At 60.8% G+C, this 16,299-nt stretch overlaps 2 protein-coding genes across 39 annotated transcripts in view; both read right to left on the bottom strand.

Annotated features, from left to right (window-relative positions):
• The window catches only part of ANKHD1 (ankyrin repeat and KH domain containing 1), a 99,441-nt gene extending 98,124 nt beyond the window's left edge, over positions 1-1,317 (bottom strand). For all 38 annotated transcript variants that reach the window (XM_086851903.1, XM_086851894.1, XM_086851907.1 and 35 more), the window contains exon 1: positions 1,024-1,317. In XM_086851903.1, coding sequence (XP_086708029.1) covers positions 1,024-1,302 — 279 coding nt within the window. In that variant the 5' untranslated portion in view covers positions 1,303-1,317. The remainder of the gene's footprint in view (positions 1-1,023) is intronic.
• Positions 1,318-2,088: 771 nt separating this feature from the next.
• Positions 2,089-14,248, bottom strand: SLC4A9 (solute carrier family 4 member 9). The gene is made up of 20 exons (XM_086852152.1): positions 13,912-14,248; positions 12,228-12,388; positions 11,848-11,997; positions 11,671-11,732; positions 11,415-11,572; positions 9,730-9,814; positions 9,315-9,469; positions 8,658-8,774; positions 8,321-8,495; positions 7,964-8,097; positions 7,595-7,866; positions 6,893-6,948; positions 6,615-6,797; positions 6,362-6,475; positions 5,579-5,740; positions 5,248-5,426; positions 4,949-5,021; positions 3,764-3,832; positions 2,716-2,889; positions 2,089-2,139 (listed from the first exon to the last, which is right to left on the bottom strand). The coding sequence occupies exons 1-20, from the start codon at positions 14,178-14,180 to the stop codon at positions 2,089-2,091; spliced, it is 2,799 nt and encodes a 932-aa protein (XP_086708278.1). The 5' UTR covers positions 14,181-14,248.
• Between the last annotated feature and the right edge of the window lie 2,051 nt (positions 14,249-16,299).

Here is a 16,299-nt window from a genome sequence, read left to right as displayed (position 1 = left end):
CAAAATATGGTCATCAATAGAAGGCAAAAAATGTAGCCACAGAAGGATGAGTGCAGGCTCCCCTCCTTTCTTCTCAAAGAAGGAACAAGGACACATCCTGAGGTACACTTGCTTGGCCTCAAAGTTAAAAATGGTATGTATCACCTTGGCTATTTTCTTTCTCCTACAGAAGCCCAAAATAACTGCAAAAAGCTTGCAAGCAGTAAGTAGCCACTCACTCCTGCTTTCCACTAAAACAATGTAAAGTCTGTGATCCAGCTGTGATCCCACCTTCTGCTAAGAGTTCTAAGGAATGAAGATTCACCCTTTGGTGCGGCAGTGACAGATAAAAGCCTTCATTTACCTTTTCTCCCTAGGCTACATAAAGCAGCATTAAATGCCAGTTAACAGGTCCAACAACGCTCCATTTGGGTTGGGATAAGGCCCCCGTCCCTCCTCCACACCCTCCCTTTAAACCTCTCCGCAGGTTTGGAAGATCAAAGAAAGACACCTCCACTACTCTCTTCCATTTTGTTGGGTAAGAAATATTACTATTGCATAAAAGCGTGTGTGTATAGCTATATCTACAGGAATTTATCCGTGTCTGGGAACCCCGTGTCCAGGGCGGCAATAGTGGGACTGACGGCTTCACTTTGTTCTCCGTCGAGTCGAGCAGGATCTCGCCTCCCCCTCCAAACCTGCTCCCAGGTGGAAGCGGCTCCTTGAGGTCAGGACACATCCTCACCCCGCTCGGCGGCCGCGGCGCGCAGAGGGCCCGGCCGCCCCCGGCCCTTCCCCGGGGCCGCCGGGAGGCGCGGCGGGGCGAGACCCCCGCGCTCGCTGCGTCCTCCCCGGCCCCGGGCCGCGCTGCCGTGCGGGGCCGCCGGGACCCGCCCATGGCGGCGGGAGGCCCGGGACGAGCGGGTGCGGTGCGGTGCGGTGCGGTGCGGTGCGGCCGGCGCGGCGAGCGGGAGGGCGGGCGGGCCCCGGCCGGGCCTGTCAGGAAGCGGCGGAGGGAAAGGAGGGCGGGCCAGGATCGCTCACCTCGGACACCTCGTCCTCGTCGCTGCCGGAGCCGCCGCCGCCCCCGCTCCGCAGCACGGCGGCCGCCAGCTTGAAGTCGAGGGCGGCCTCACCGGCCGCGGGCGCGCCGGGCCCTCCCGGCCCGCCGGGCCCGGCCTCTCCGAAGAGGCGCACGGCCCGCAGGCCCAGCGGGGAAGGCCCGGCCGCGGCGGGCGCCTCGGCAGCGGCGGGCGGCGCGCGGGGCGCGACCGAGTCGATCTCCTCGTCGGCGGCAGCGGCGGCGGTGCCGTCCGTGAGCATCGCGCTGGTCCGGGCCCGGCCGTCTCCGTCCCCTCACGGCACCGCGGCAGCGCCACTAACTTCTCACACCCTACCCGGCCGCGGCCGCCGCGCCGCCCCCCCGCCGCTCTGCACACGCCTATTGGGCGCGCTCGGGCGAGAGCGGAGCGCTATTGGCCGCAGCGCCTGCCACTCAGGGGCGCGTCACGCGCTCCCAGCATGCTGCCCTGAGAGCGCACGCCGAGGCGGTAAGAGTGCGCCGCCCCGCCCCGCTCGCCCGGCCTCGCTTCCTGAACTTTCCGAGCTATGATTGGTTCTCCGACACATCCATCATGTGCCTTGGCGGAGCTGCGGGCGTCGATGGGGCAAGCGAGCTGTCGATCAAACTGCATGTAGGAATCACGGTTTTGATTGGTCGAAAGGTACATCGCTCACAACCCAAGGCGTCTGGCGTCTCCCGATTGGCTCCTTCATGCTCTGGGCCCTCCTTCCCTTCGAACCCCTCTGAAGGACTCCGTCAGCGCGAGACACCGTCACACGCCCGCCTGTTCCGAGCGGTGATTGGGTTGTGAAGCTGCCAATCAAACTCAAGGGGACGCCTCCCTTTGGCCCCGCCCCTTCCTGGGTGCGGGCCGCCATAGGCTGGGCGCCCGGGCTCACCGCTCCTTCGGTCACGCCCACTGTGACGTCACCGCACGGCCACGTGGCCCGGGGGTCTCGGGCCCCTCCGGGGGTCTCGGGCCCCGCGACCCCCGGCCCGGGCGATGGCCCCGCACAGCCCCGGCCCCCGCCCGGCCCCCGCCCGGCCTAGTTCACGGAGAGGTTGATCTGCGGTCCCGGGCGGTGCATCGGCTCGTACTGTGGGGGGAGCAGAGGTTTCGGGGCTGACACCGCGCCCACCCCGGGCGCCCCCGCCCAGCGGTCCCGGGGCGGCTGTGACCGAGCGAGGCTCCCAGGACAGCACCGACCTCCTCGGCTCTGCTCCCCTGCTCCGGCCGCTCCCGGGGGTGTGTCCCCGCCGCCCCCGGCCCGGGCAGGGGCCCGTCCAGCCAGCTCAGGTCGTGCCGGGAGAAGATGCGCTCCAGCCCCTTCCGGATCCCCACCAGCGCCAGCAGCTGCGGCCGGGCCAGGCGCGGTCAGCAGCGCTGGGGCCGGGGAACAGGCAGCATCTCTCTGCCACATCCCTCTGTCACCCCAGGAGATGCCAGGGTGGTGGTCTGTCACCCACCAGGCCCTAGGGGACCAAACTTGCCCAGCAGTGACATTCAGCCTCTGGTGACAGCCCCGCGGGCCCAGACCGGGGGGTGACGGCTGCTGGCAAAGCACCCCCAGGCACCACCCGCCAGCGCTCATGTCCCCTCCCAAAGGTTAATGCCGGGGCCCGGGTGGGCAGCACCCAGCCCGGCAGCAAAGCAGTGCCAAGGGGTGTCATACCATCACTGGGAAAATAATAGCGGCCACGGTGGACTTGAGAAGCCAGAGCAGGGCCAGGCAGAGCAGCTGGATGATGGTGAAAAGGTGCACGCGGCGCAGGGGCACGTGGCGGAGGTAGGCGAGGTCTGGCTGGTGCTTGGCTGGCATCAGGAGCAGCCTCACACGGTCCATGAGCTGTAGCGAGAGCGTGGCAGGTGGGTCACACCTGTCCAGCTGCTGGGCAGCTCTCACCCACCTCCCTGTTGAGAGCAGGGCCAGTAGGATGGGGTTTCACCATCGTTTCTGCACTTCAGCCCTCCTGCCCTCCCCTGTGCTGACCCCCAGCTGATGCCTGGGCCAGTGAGTTTGTCTGCAAGACCAGGGGTCCTGGTGCCACTGTCACCCCAGGCCAGGGGAGTGCTTTCCAGGCAGACCTCTGGAAAGGACTCTTAGCTGCCTTTATAGGGTTAATGGAGAGAAAACACCCCTTGGTCCCTCTCAATTCACAGGAAACTTCTGCAGCCTCCTCCAGAGCACAGCTCTGGGTTTCCCAAGCAGAGGGAGGGTGGGAGTTTCCCAGCCTGTCATCTAGAGCAGGGTAATTGCAAGGAAACGGTACTATTTAGAGGAAAAAGCGCTGTAGATAATTCTGGAATAGGGATTTTTTCCCTCTCCATTGGTTTCTTGGAAGAACAGAACTGGCAAATGGGCAGCAATACCAGAACCAAAGGACTGTCATGTCTCAGCTGTGCCTGCAGCTCCCAGGTGAGGAAGTCCCTGTGGCTTTGAGATTAATTCTGTGTTATCCGCTGGTCCCACTTCTCCCAAAACATCTGATCCATCACTGCACAAGTTCCTCCTGCTTCTCAGCATCCCAGAGCCCTCCTTTTCCCTTTCCTTTGCTCTAAAAAGGTCCCTCTTTTCCTCCTTGTCCCGGTGGATGACAGCTCCGTGCCAGGCTGTACACCACAGAGAGCTAAAATCCAGGCTCTGCTGTGCAGTAGCAGCTGTTGCTGAGCAAACCCCCTCCTCCCCAGCAGCACCCCCTCCCAGTGCAGCCCTCCCTCACCTGGATGCTGTTCAGCGCCGTCACCCCCATGTGCAGGAACACCCCATACAGCACCGGCATTGGGATGTGCTGCAAGACAGTGGGGTGGAGGAATCAGCAGGGCTGTTCCCTGGGGGATCAGTGGGGCTGTTCCCTGGGGGACCCGTGGGGCTGTTCCCTGGGGGATCCGTGGGGCTGTTCCCTGGGGGATCCGTGGGGCTGTTCCCTGGGGGATCCGTGGGGCTGTTCCCTGGGGGATCCGTGGGGCTGTTCCCTGGGGGATCCGTGGGGCTGTTCCCTGGGAGATCAGTGGGGCTGTTCCCTGGGGGATCCGTGGGGCTGTTCCCTGGGGGATCAGTGGGGCTGTTCTCTGGGGGTCTGTGCCTGCTCAGTGTCCTCTCATGTAAAACCCTGCATGTGTGTCCACAGTCTTTGCTTCCTTTATTCCCAACAGCCCAGCCTGACCCTATTGAACCACTTGAGGTTCACATGAGCCTTTGTGGTCCCTTTGGATGGCATCTCATCCCCCAGGTGTGTCACTGCACCTCACCTTGGTGCCATCTGCAAATGTTCTCCATCCTGCTATATCTTTGATGAAGATATTATATAGTGTTTGTCCAGTAGGAACACTTGGAGGACACCACTTGTTACTCGTTGCCATTTGGACACTTGGCTACTGTCTGTAAATCTCTGGACATGACCATCCAACCAATTCCTCATCCATCTAACAGTTCTTCCATCAAATCCAGTTTGGAGGTGAGGCTGCTGGGAGGCCCCCAGATCAAAGGCTGTGTGAGATCAGCCTCAGAGGTGAGTCAAGAGGTCAAGGAAAAGGGACCTCCTGTCTGCCCACAGGTAATCCAGGGCCACTGGAAGAGTTTTTCCTAGCATGGCAGTGGCAGCAGGTGAAAGCCAGCAGCAGCCAGGTCATCCACGTGGCAGTGTGGAGAGGTAGTGGTGAGGTGTGTTTGGGGAGCACAAGGACCCTGATACACACGTGGGACAGGTGACATGGGGCCACAGTGCCTTGTGTGCCAGCCCTCCCATGGCACTGGAGACAAACCCTTGGTGCAGCCCATACCCACACAGTGCAGGCTCCTGCCAGACAGGATTCCTGTGCTGCTTCCATGGGGCAGGGTGAAGAATCTCCAGCCTTGAAGGGTATGCCTGCCCAGGAAAAGAGGCCACCCCAGCCAGGCTTCCTACCTTGAGCACGGGGGCCATGAAGATGGAGACTCCCATTAGGATGAAGACAACCAGGCCTGTCAGCCTCTGCTCCCTGTGGGTGGCAGCTCAGGTGTCACAGGTGCCTGGGGTCCCTTGGGAGCCCACCCCCCTTCCTGCCCTCCTGGTCCCATCTTTGCACTTTTGATGGCCACAATGAAGGGGATCAGCTGTGGGGAGATCCCCAAAGCCAGGTCAGATGGACAGTGTGGGCATGTCCCTGTCCCCAGCTCCACAGCCGTGGAGGGCTCCCCAAGGCGGGGCCCAGGCTTGTTGTTCACCTGATGCCCAGGAACTCAGGGTGCTCGCCGGGGGCTGAGGTTGCACTCTCCTTCCTCAGGCTCTCCATGTGTGCCAGGGAGATGACAGTGGCTGAGACATACCAGGGGAGGCCGGTGACAGAGGTGACAACCATCAGGAGGGAGACACAGAGAAGATCCAAGTGGAAGCCTGCTCCTTTCTGCAGGGGAAAAGGCAGCAGGGCTGGGGGCATCTTCCCACTTTCCTGGCCAGTTTGGGGTTCTGCTCTCCCTGGCACCTTCCATGGGATCCAGGCAGGACCTGGATCCTCCTCATTGGCTGGTGCTGCCTGCTCCCTGTCCCCTTGCTCACCTGCAGCTTGTACTCCCTGCGGTTAAGAATGACAGCCGTGATCTGCTGGTCCATGAAAATGAGGATGGTGACCAGGACAGCAGGCACTGCAGACACCAGGCAGACCCACCAGGGGTTGGCTCCAAAGGGGAAAATGACCCAGCCCCGTGCTGGGTTTGTGGGCTGTGGAGAGCAGAAGGGTCACGGCAGCTGCCACCCACTTGTGGGGTGTGTGGCACCTCTGGGTGATGGGACCAGCCCCAGGTGCCCAGGCTGGAGCCCTACAGGCACCCAAGGATGCCCCCCCTCAGGAGTGGAAGAGCATCCTCACTCATCCTGGGGATGCTGCTGGTCAGAGTGACCCACCAGCCCCCTACAATAACACTCTGGCTGTGCCAGAGCAGGGTTTTGTTCTTGGACACCACAAGCCAAGAGCTGGGCATGTGACAGGAGGTGGAAGAGGTGGTATTGGGCAGTGATGATGGTGAGCCTGAGGAGGTGGTGGTGAGCACTGGCTGCTCTCAGGCACTGCCAGCCCCACTCCACACCCAGGGCAAAAAGCCCAAGCCTGGAGCTGAGTTTGTGGCTCTTGCTCCAGTGTGATCTGTATAGTCCAGGACTGAGACAGGTTATCCACAGTGCATGGGATCAGCTGTGTTTGACCCTTTCTCATTTGCTGGGGTGCAGCCTGCACCCCTGTAGGGCTGGAGCCAGTGATGGGAAGGACAGTGAGAGCGCACTGGGTGGCTACTGTGGTGGGCACAGACCCACCCCCTGACAATGCTGTTCCCACCCTGCTGGCACCTTCAGCTCATTGGGGACAAGGAGCTTGGGGGTCTCCAGGCCCAGAGCAGCATCGACAGCACAGGAGGCGAGGATGGCCAGGATGACAGCGAAGTCGCTCACCATCTTCCGCACCTGCAGATGGACAGGGCTTGGCCCAGGCTGGCAGGGGTGGAGGCTACTTCAGGAGCAGCCTCAGGGTGCAGCACCCAGAGCCACCCCCACACCAGTGGGACAGGTGACCATGTCACTGGGGTGGCTGGAAGATGCTCACCCCCGCAGGGAAGTAGTGGCTGCTCCTGAAGCGTTTGAGTGCGGTGCAGAAGAGGAAGGTGCCCCCGAAGAGCAGGAAGGAGATGAGGGTGACATCAGGCACATACTGGCAGCTGGTCCCCAGGAGATGCCCACCTCGATCCAGGCACTGGGTCCTGCTCAGCCCTGCTGGGGTGGCAGGAGGCTGCAGGGACAAGGCGGCAGTGAGGAGGGGTCACACATGGATGCCTTGGGCCCACCCCAGCGCCTCACCTGCCTGCCTGGCAGCAGGGGCAGTACCTGCCAGGTGGCCAGGAGGGAGGGCAGTGACGTGTCATTCCCTGCAGAGCTGGGACCTGCAAAGGGACAGGGCTCAGATTGGTGCTGGTTTCATCAGGATGACTGGGATGATGCTGCCATCAGGCTGGGTCTTTAAGCTCTCCCTGAGGGCTCAGGGTGCTGGATGGTGGCTCATGGGACCTCTGAGGCTGAGGCTCTGGCTGATGCCCAGGGAGCACCAAGGAGGGGATGTTCCCTGTGAAGGGCCTGGCTAAAGCACCGGACACTCAGAGTCACTACTGATCCCAGGCTGGCCAGCACTGATGTTTTTGGCACATGGTATAGGTCCCATTTCCAGGGTCAGTGTGGGTCATGTCATTTCCAGGGTCATGTCTTCAAACCCCAGAAAATGGCTCCTGATTTACAGACTGGGCTAGACACGGCAAAGCAAACCCATAGAGGTGCCATTTTCCAGCCTCTGACATCCCCCATCCTGGAAGGGTGCAAAAAAAGAACTGCAAGGCAGTTCCAGGAGGCAGCAGTAGGTGGACAGACTGTATGAAGGGATGTGGAGAACACTGCAATGTGGTCAGACAGGTGAGGATGGGATTAAACAGCCTCCTCCTCCAGTGCCTTCCCTCATCCAGCCAGGAAACAGGTTCCCAGTGGGATCCTGGGGCATCAGCTTCCTGCTCCCCACCCTCCCACGGCTGCTGGGCTCACCGGGGCTGGACAAGTTGCAGGTGCAGCTGTAGGAGGTGACGTTGTCCAGCCGGTACTGCCAGTTGATGGGGAAGGCATATGCCAGGCTCAGCATCTTCTTCAGGGAGTCGTAGATGAATATCAGGCTGATGAGTGCACAGAAGCCTTCCTCGGTGAAGCGGGTGAAGTACCGCACCAGGTGACTGGCCTCGGTGGCCACCAGCACCACACCAAAAAAGGCCACCCAGAGCCCAATCCAGAGGCGGAACTCCAGGTAGTCTAAGCTGTGATCCCTGGGGGAAAGGGTGGCTCAAATGGCACCTGCCTGGAGTGATGGTGGCCCGTGCCCCAGCTGGGGGACAGTGGATCCATCCCTGACACTGAACTCACTGGCTGAAGGAGAAGAGGAGGCGCTCGAAGACAAGCACGGGGCCGGTGCTGCTCAGGATGGTCAAGGGTTGGCCCGAAAAGAGGCAGAAGATGAAGCCAGCAAAGGCTGTGCCCAGGAAGCTCTCCAGCACCCCCTGAAATGCAGGGGAGGGGTGCCAGGCACATGGCAGGGAGGAGGGTTATGGGTCTGTCCCCCCAGCAGCACAGAAGAACACAGGGTCACTGCTGGGGACCACGGGGGAAGGAGGGAGAGTTCAGGCAATGCTTGGGATGTGCTGGGGATGCTGGTAGGAGGTGGGCAGCCCTCTGGGTTGGGCTGAGCAGGGCTGGTACCGGGCACCTCATGGCCACACTGACCTGCATGTTGGCGGTTGCGTCCCCCAGCATGCCCCCAAAGGTGATGGCATTGGTGACTGTCGCCAGGTAGATGTAGAGCACTGCTGAGAGGCACTGAGGGTGCAGGGCATCAGAGAAGTCACTGCCGTACCACGGTGCCTTCCTCCGGATGTCTCGCAGCAGCCCCCCAAAAAGCCTGGGGTGTAGGAGGGAGGTCTCAGAGCAGACCCCGCAGAGAGCTGGGATTGTCCCTTCCCCTGGATACAGCAGCTCAGAGGGGCTTGGACATGGTGGCCCCATGAGAAACAGTGACCTGGCCCCAAATCCAGCACCTCCCACCACCCTTTCAGCCACTGACCTGCCTGTCCTCTCCAGCTCCTCCCCAGAGCGTGGGTGCCCTGGGCTAGCTCTGTCCCCAGCTGCTGTCATGTCCCCGTTACCATGTGGCTGCTGCTCCAGTGGGTCCAGAGCCGTCCTGTGGCAGAGCAGAGCCTGAGACAACAGGCTTCAGGTTGGGATCCTCAGGACCCAGCTGCATTTAGAGGACACTAGGATGGTAAAGGGAGAATGGGGAGAGGACAGGGGTGCAAACAGGGTTTGTGTGCCCTGACAATGGAGAGGAGAAAGATCAGGAAGAGGACAAGAAATGGCAGATGATGATCTTTGAAGGTTTCTTCCAACCCAACCATGATTTTCTCTGGCAAGCTCTGGAGCCAGCCCCTGCAGGACTGGTTTTAGTGGAGGAGCTGGGTTGTTTCACATCTGAGTGCTGAATCCCAGGGTTGTCATCAGTTCCCTTTGCAGGGGATTTGCCATTTGCCAAGTGGGACAGCAGGACTAACAGCAGGGGGGACCAAAGCAGGGGCCTGTGGAGGGGCTTGGCTGGGAGGACCTCCTGGCTCCTCAGCAACTTCATCACCATGGAAATGGAAATTCCAGTGTCACAGACAGAGGTATCCCTGAAAGACCTTGCAGAGGGGCTGGCAGGGGTTGGGGTGCCCTCCCTCCAGCCCACCTCCTGCGTGGAGATGGCAGATGGCTTGGTGGAGGAATTCGGGCACTGGGGTCCCATTTGCCAGGAGGAAGCACAATCAGCTCATCCAGGAATGCCTCAATCCCTGCAATGAGGTCCTCTCGGTGCTCAGCCTGCCGGGCAACTCTTTGGAAGATCTGTGGGGAGATGCCGGGGTTTAGCCACCACATCCCTGTTGGAACCTCCCTCCCAGCCTCCAGCCATCACCAGGAAACAAAAGCATCCACTTCAGGGCAACAGGTGCCATACATCCTGCAAACCCAGCCAGGCTTTTGTTTTCTTATCCTGAGCAAGGGAGGCCACCACCCCATCCTCTGCCCTGCACTGCAGCCTGCAGAGGAGTCCTGGTGTCCCCATTCCAGGCCCATCCCATCCATGGGTGCTGTGCCAGGCTCACCTCATCTGTCAGCAGAGTGGCCATGGCCCTGCCAACCTCGTGGTAGTCTTTCATTTTGGGGGGGCCCAGCAGGATGAAGAGGAACCTGTGGCAAGACAGCACATCTCCAGGGCAGCCCACTCCCCCCCAGGGAATGTTTCTCTGGGGGAGGACCATGGGGATGTGGGGATGGTGGCTGGGGCAGGCCTGGGGGGCACTTCTGCCACCCTAAAAGTGGGGTCAGGAGCAGGAGACAAGGCATTTATCTGCAGTGTCTACTGCCACTGCATGGCAACCTCACAGAGACCATGGGACACCAGGACAAGGGTCTGCAGAAATCCAGACTGGGAGGTGTGGGGGAGCAAGTCTTTGGACAGAGGAGGATAAATCCTCAGCTGGAGGTGTCTGTGGCATCATTTTCCTGGGAATGTTGCTCGAAGGCAGGATGCTGGTGTGTTAGGAAAGGAGAGTTTGCCAGCAGCACAGGCAGCAGGTTTGACAGGACTCTGGGGACCTGGGAGGAGACTGGAAAGAGAGCTCAGAGCCCTTGATAAAATATAGTAAAAATCCCATACTTGAGAGGATGGTGCAAAATCTCCAGAGGGACAATCCACACAAATGTTTAACTGAGTCCTCCACACCTTTCCAAAGCTGGTGGGAATGGTTACAGTCCTGAAAGCCTGAGACTGTGAAGCAGTTCAGTGACTGTACCCTGAGCAAACCCCCAGAGGAGGGGCAGGCAAACTCCTCTGGCTGTGCAAATGGGATTTGACAGAACCCCCAGATACCGGAGGCCTCTGGAGCTGCACTGGAGGGACGAGAGATGACAGTTGCCACAAGGGATTGATTTCACCCTGGCATCTGCACCAAGGCAATGGGAAAAGATTCTTAAGATCCTGGAGATGGATCTGAGTGAGTGACAACCCTGAGGCAGTGGCTGCACCTGGGGGATGGCACCCTGGACAAAGGGATGGGTAGGGACAAGGTATTCCTGCCCTCTGGTTTGGGGGAGGAAAATACAGGGCAAGGGGTTGTCATGAAACCCTTGAGACCCAGGGGCATTGACGGGGACTTGCCACCCAGCTCCCGAGGGCGAGAGAGCAGCAGGTGGGTGGATGTCTGTCCTGCACCTCCCAGCTCCTGGGGACGGCTGCTCAGGGCAGAGTGACCAGGAGGTGGCAATGTCCCTCCTGATCCCCGCCTGCTTCCTCCGCGCACTTCCCAAGGAAGTCCTCAGCTGAAGACACGCTGTCCCTTTTCCCTCACGGCTTTAGAGGATGGGTTCCTCAGCCACGGGGAAGCCATGGGGACCTCCTGCCCTGCTCCTCTCCCCCCACCTTGTCTCACCACTCAGGAGAACAGCGGGAGGCCAAGAGTCTCCTAAAAACCTGCCTCCCGCCCCTGCTGCCGGGCACCACGCTGCCGGCAGTAAGTGGAGAGCATCCAGAACCAGCCAAGGACAGGGAATACCCCGGGGCATGGCCCTTCCAGGCTGCCCAACAGATGCTCCACACTCAACCCGTTCTGGAGTGCTCCTAAGAAGCTGGGAAAAGCAGGAGGGGAAGCAGTGAGATGGGATTCTGGGACTGCGTGCAGCACTCGGTGCCGTTCCCTTTGTTTGGACAAGCAAAGACTGGTCTCCTGTGGGAAGAAATGGGGAGACAGGGACAGGGGTGGGCACAGGGCCACCAGCCGTGCCGTGTTACCTGCTTGGAAGAGAAACCTCAGCCAGCGAGCCAAGGGACACCCCACGCCTGAGGCGAATGAAGGCAGCAAAGGGCTTTTCCAGGAATTCAACTTCCCCGACAGCAACGTGGGCTGCTTCGGCCCCCGGTGGGACCTTCTTCCTAAATCTGTTTCTCAGCTGAAAGGAAAGGGATGCAGGGGCTGGGTACTCAGGATGCCGTGGCTGGGCATTCAGGAGGGAGTAGCTGCTCCCAGCCCAGCTCCATGCTGCAGTACCTGTTCCTTAAGAGGCGTTTTGGAGAGCTGGGTTCTGGGCTCAGACCTGCCTTTGGCTTTCCCTGCAAAGTAACAAAGGAAACAGCAAAATCCATGTTCAGGAGAACGGCCAGTGTGGGTACTGCCCCGGGCTGGAGGCAGCAGGAGGATTCCTGGTGGGTCAGCTGGGTTTCGTACCTTGGCAGGGAGAGAGACCAAGCTCAGCAAGGAGCTGCAGCAGGGGTTTTGTAGGCTGGTGCTGCGGCTGGAGGAGCAGGAGGGCTGCCAGGCGCTCCCTCAGTGCAGGCTGCAGCTCTGCTTCCTCGGGCTGCCCAGAAAGTGCTTTGTCTGCATCAGGGACAGGGACAGGGACAGCTCTGAGTCACCCTGGTTTGCTGCCCATTGGGGAGCTGCCCAGGGAAAAACCCCCTTAGCTGGAGTATCAGACAGCCCCCCCAGGTACCCAGCCGTCATTCGTCAGTGCCGTTCTATAGGCACCTCCTGGTGCCTATATATAGGCCTGTCCCTCTCTGGTGACCAGCCCATCCCAGGAGATGACCTTTGCATTACCCATGTACCAATTATTTCCTTGAAACTGGTGGCATCCAGATCCAGGAGCATCGTCCCCTTCTGCAGGCATATCCTCAGCTGGAACAGGCTGTGCAGGGACAGAGCTGGGACATGGGGTGCGCTCCAGCGCTCCCCACCATCCTCCACCTTCTCCTCGAACTTTATCCACCTGTCCAGGGAGATGTGTGGGGTCAGTGGCAGGGTCCCTGTGCCAGGCAGTGGGAGCTGAAGCCTGGGTCCATCTTTGAGCTTAGCATGGGGCTGGCACAGGCAGGGAGGGGTTTGGGTGGCTCAGAGGGGCCTGCAGCTGGTTTATGGTGTAGGAGCAGCTGTGCAGACAAAGTGGTCACACCCCTATGCCTGCAGACCCACACCTCTCCAAGAGCTGATCAGGGGAATTCCAACCATAATGAGGTGACAGGATGGTTCAGGTTTGAAGGGACCTTAAAGATCATCTCCAACCCCTCCACCATGGGCAGGGACACCTTCCACTATCCCAGGCTGCTCCAAGTCCCATCCAATCTGGCCTTGGACACTTCCAGGGATGGGACAACCACAGCTCCTCTGGGAAATCTGTTCCAGGGCCTCCCCACCCTCACAGGGAACAATTCCTTCCCAATATCCCATCTAATGCTGATCTCTGCTTGTGCTGTCACTCCAGTCCTTTGTCCAAAGTCCCTCTCCATCTCTCTTGGAGCCCCTTTAGGCACTGGAAGAGGCTCTAAGGTCTCCCCTGAGCCTTGTCTTCTCCAGGCTAAACAACATCCCACCTCTCTCATCCTGTCTCCATAGCAGAGCTGTCCCAGCAGAGCTCTTCCAGCCTTTGAATCACTTCCATGGTTTCCTTAGGATGTGCTTCAACAGGAGCTGGATGTGGTGCCCCAGGGCAGTTTCACACAAAGCAGAACAGGGGGAGCACCCCCTCCTCACGCTGCTGCCCGTGGTGCAGCCCTACACTCATGTCTGGGCTGTGAGTGCACAGTGCGGCTGATGTCCCATCTGTCACCCACCAGCACCCCCAGCCATTCTCCACAGGGCTGCTCCCAGCCCATCCATCCTCCCAGCTGTGCTGGGGGTGGCCCTGCCATTAGCAGCGCTTGCTGGAGTTAGAACAGAAGTGTCTTGAGCTGTCTCCACGCTCGGGCCATGCCAAATATTTTAACGCCGTGCACAGACAGAGCTTCCCTTTGTCCCCGTGGGTGGGCGCGCAGGCGTGTGGTGCTGCACGGGCAGAGCGTGCCCCGGCACCGCGGGTCGGGGACAACGGGGCTGGGTGCCGGGAGAGCCACAGCCCGGCGGCTGCGGTCCCCACAGACACTGACCCCGGGGCAGGACCCATTGCCGGCCCCAGACCCATTGCCGGCCCCACTCCCATTGCCGGCCCATGTCCCCATGCCCCTGCTGGGGGTGGAGGGGTTCTATGGGGCACGGGGGCACCCCAGCCTCGGCTCAGCTGCTGGAGCCTTGGAGAGGCAACAGAGAGGAGCAGGAGGAAGTGTGCTGTGCCTGGCCTGCCTGACATCCTGCCCTCTCCCGAAAATTAAGTCAGCCCAGCGTGGGCACTGACGGGGCAGAGCTCTGCCTTGGGGCTAAGGCACCACCAGCCTCGGGATGTGTCCTGGCTCCAGCTGAGCTGGAAGGCTGGCCTCCCAAAGCGTGGCTCAGCAGCCTGGCTCTCACAGGTGTGCCTACCTGGCCATCTCCCTCCACTCCAGGCCCGCCGAGGTGCTGAGGAGCTGGTTGAGCTGGATGAAAAGCAGCGGGCAGGTGATGTCCCTCCTCTCCTCCCAGTTCAGGGCAGCACCAGCTCGCCGGGCCGCTGTGGCTATGCTGGAGGGGAAGATGCTGCAGCCGAAAGCCTGTGGGGGAGCTCCAGGGTTGCTGCACTCGAGTCTGGGCTGTGAGCAGCTGTCTGCTGCCCGGAGAGCCGTGCTACCCACCCCGGCCATGTGGGCTCTCATGGCCACCAACACCGGCAGCCACAGGCGTGAGCTCCCCTCCAGCACTCACAGGATCCCACTCATCCCACGCCTTATAACAGCTGTGAACTGGTTTAAACTGGCCACAAACCAATACACAGGAGCCAAGCCCAAAACAACCATCTCAAAACACCAGGGTCAGCCCCACAGGTCCCAGTACGGTTGTGTCCTGCCATGTCCAGCTGTCCATCTGGGCCAGGGACCAGGGAACCCAGCTGCAGGTGACCTGTGTGGACAAGGATGTTGGTGGGCACCTGTGTGTTCCCAGCCCTGTCTGCACCCTGTAGAATGTTGGTGAGGGGGTGGCAGGGCCAGGCCTGGAGAGCTGCTGGCAGTATCAGTGCCTGTGACAGGGTGCTGTGCCCCAGCAGGAGGGGTGACACAGCCCATGGCAGCTCCTCCTGGGAAAGTGGATATGGGGAAATGCTCTGGGGAAGGATGTGGCACCGCTGAGCAATCCAGGGTGGGGAAATGAGGGGCTGCCAGTGGCAGGGCTGACGGCAGAGGCTGGGAGAGCTTCAGGGCTGTGTCGGTGTTCAGAAGGCTCCTGTGTGAGCGGCAGCCCGTGAGCGGATGGAGGGGAAGGACACGGGCACAGCTCCCTGCAGGGACAGGGACCGGGCAGGGCCAGCACTGTGCTGCCAGCAGAGAGCAGCCACGGTGCTCGCTGTGCCCACGCCATGCCCACCGCCAGTGCCACCACACTTGGCCCCTCGGCCCACAAACAAACCACGGGGCTGCGGTGTTTGTGTGCACTGCAAACACGGCGGCGGAACCGCAAACATAAAAACCCTGCGGCTCCGGCACGGGCCAGCTGTGCTGGAACCCGCCAGAGCCGACAGGATCCAGCCCCAGGAGCAGCTGGAGCAGCTCCAGGCAGCAGCACGGCAGAGTCACGTTTTGGGGAAGCGCAGGTGGGAGTGTGGGTTCCTGAGGTCCTGGCACCTGCCTCGCAGGGACTGAGGCCGAGGATCTGGCCCAGGGTATTGAGGCTGTTTGCTCTGCGATACCAGCGGGTACCATGGTGTGTGGAGGGGTGCCCTTAGCTGGGCTGGGGACCATGGGGAGACCCTTGCCAAGGAGGACCCATCCATAAGGAGCATCAGGGACGCCCTGAGGCATCCAAACCTTCCCGGGATTCACCTCTCTGCCCTGTGGAGGCTGCCTCAGCAGCATGAGATGGGGTATGACTGGCAGGGAGGCTGTGAGGGGCTGCAGGAGGTGGGCAGGGTTCACAGGAGGCTGTGCGAGGCAGAGGGGAAGAGGCAGCAGGAGGCAGAGGCAGGAAGCAGAGGCAGGCAGGATCAGCAGCCCGCACACATCTCCCCCACCCTTGCCCACTGCCAATCCTCTGTGCCAGCAGCCTCCCTGGCAGCTGACGTGAGCTGGTACCTCCCTTTCCCGAGGTGCCAGGGCAGCTGGCAAACGCTGCCCGCACACACCCAGCCCGGCCTTGGAGACGTGGTGGGGGACTGGCAGGGGCAAAAAATTCCATGCCAACATGGGGACCTCCCCAGGAGCCAGTGTGCAGGACTGCCCAGGGACACAGCCCCTCGCCCGTGCCACCACCTCGCTCTGCTGCCAAAGGCTTTGGGCTCCTGATGGCCAGAGGAGGCGGAAGGAAAAACATCCAGCAAACAATTGCAAAAGTCAAGTCTGAGCAAGAAGGAGGGTGTGAGCGGGGGGTGCCAGATCCGGTGGTATTCCTTGGAGACAGCAACAACAATAGCAGGAATATTTGCTCATGGCTAGCTGAACCCAAGCCATCCATGGGCTGGGGGCTCAGGACCTCGAGAAAACAGCCAGGGGCCTCTGCTGGCCCAAAGGAGAGTTGGGGCAGGACCCTGCACTCACCTGGCACTGACGTCAGTGACATTTTTTGTGTTGTCATCTGTGCTGAGGATGGGGCCAAACACAGCACATGGTTGCCAGCATGGTGAAGGGGATGGGGAAGCTCTGGCAGTGCCCAAGCAGCAGGCTGGGACAGGGACAGGGACAGTGGCTGCCTGGGGGGGTGTTATGAGATGAGGTTGTGACTCAATCACTTGGGCTGCATAGGGGCACAAAGGGGGCCTTGGGGATAGAAAGGGTCTCTGCTGCC

Source organism: Cyanistes caeruleus, chromosome 15 (assembly GCF_971803275.1).
Source record: "Cyanistes caeruleus chromosome 15, bCyaCae1.hap1.1, whole genome shotgun sequence".
Classification (NCBI taxonomy): domain Eukaryota; kingdom Metazoa; phylum Chordata; class Aves; order Passeriformes; family Paridae; genus Cyanistes; species Cyanistes caeruleus.
This window is presented reverse-complemented; position numbering and strand designations above follow the sequence as displayed.

Bases quoted from the DNA above. Each gene is read 5' to 3' on its own strand.
- SLC4A9 (XM_086852152.1), bottom strand. From the start codon at position 14,180: ATGAGAGCCCACATGGCCGGGGTGGGTAGCACGGCTCTCCGGGCAGCA. The intron at 12,389-13,911 runs GTAGGCACACCT...CTCCCTGGACAG, and splicing joins GAGTGGAGGGAGATGGCCAG to GTGGATAAAGTTCGAGGAGA. The intron at 11,573-11,670 runs GTACTGCAGCAT...CTTTCCTTTCAG, and splicing joins AAACGCCTCTTAAGGAACAG to CTGAGAAACAGATTTAGGAA.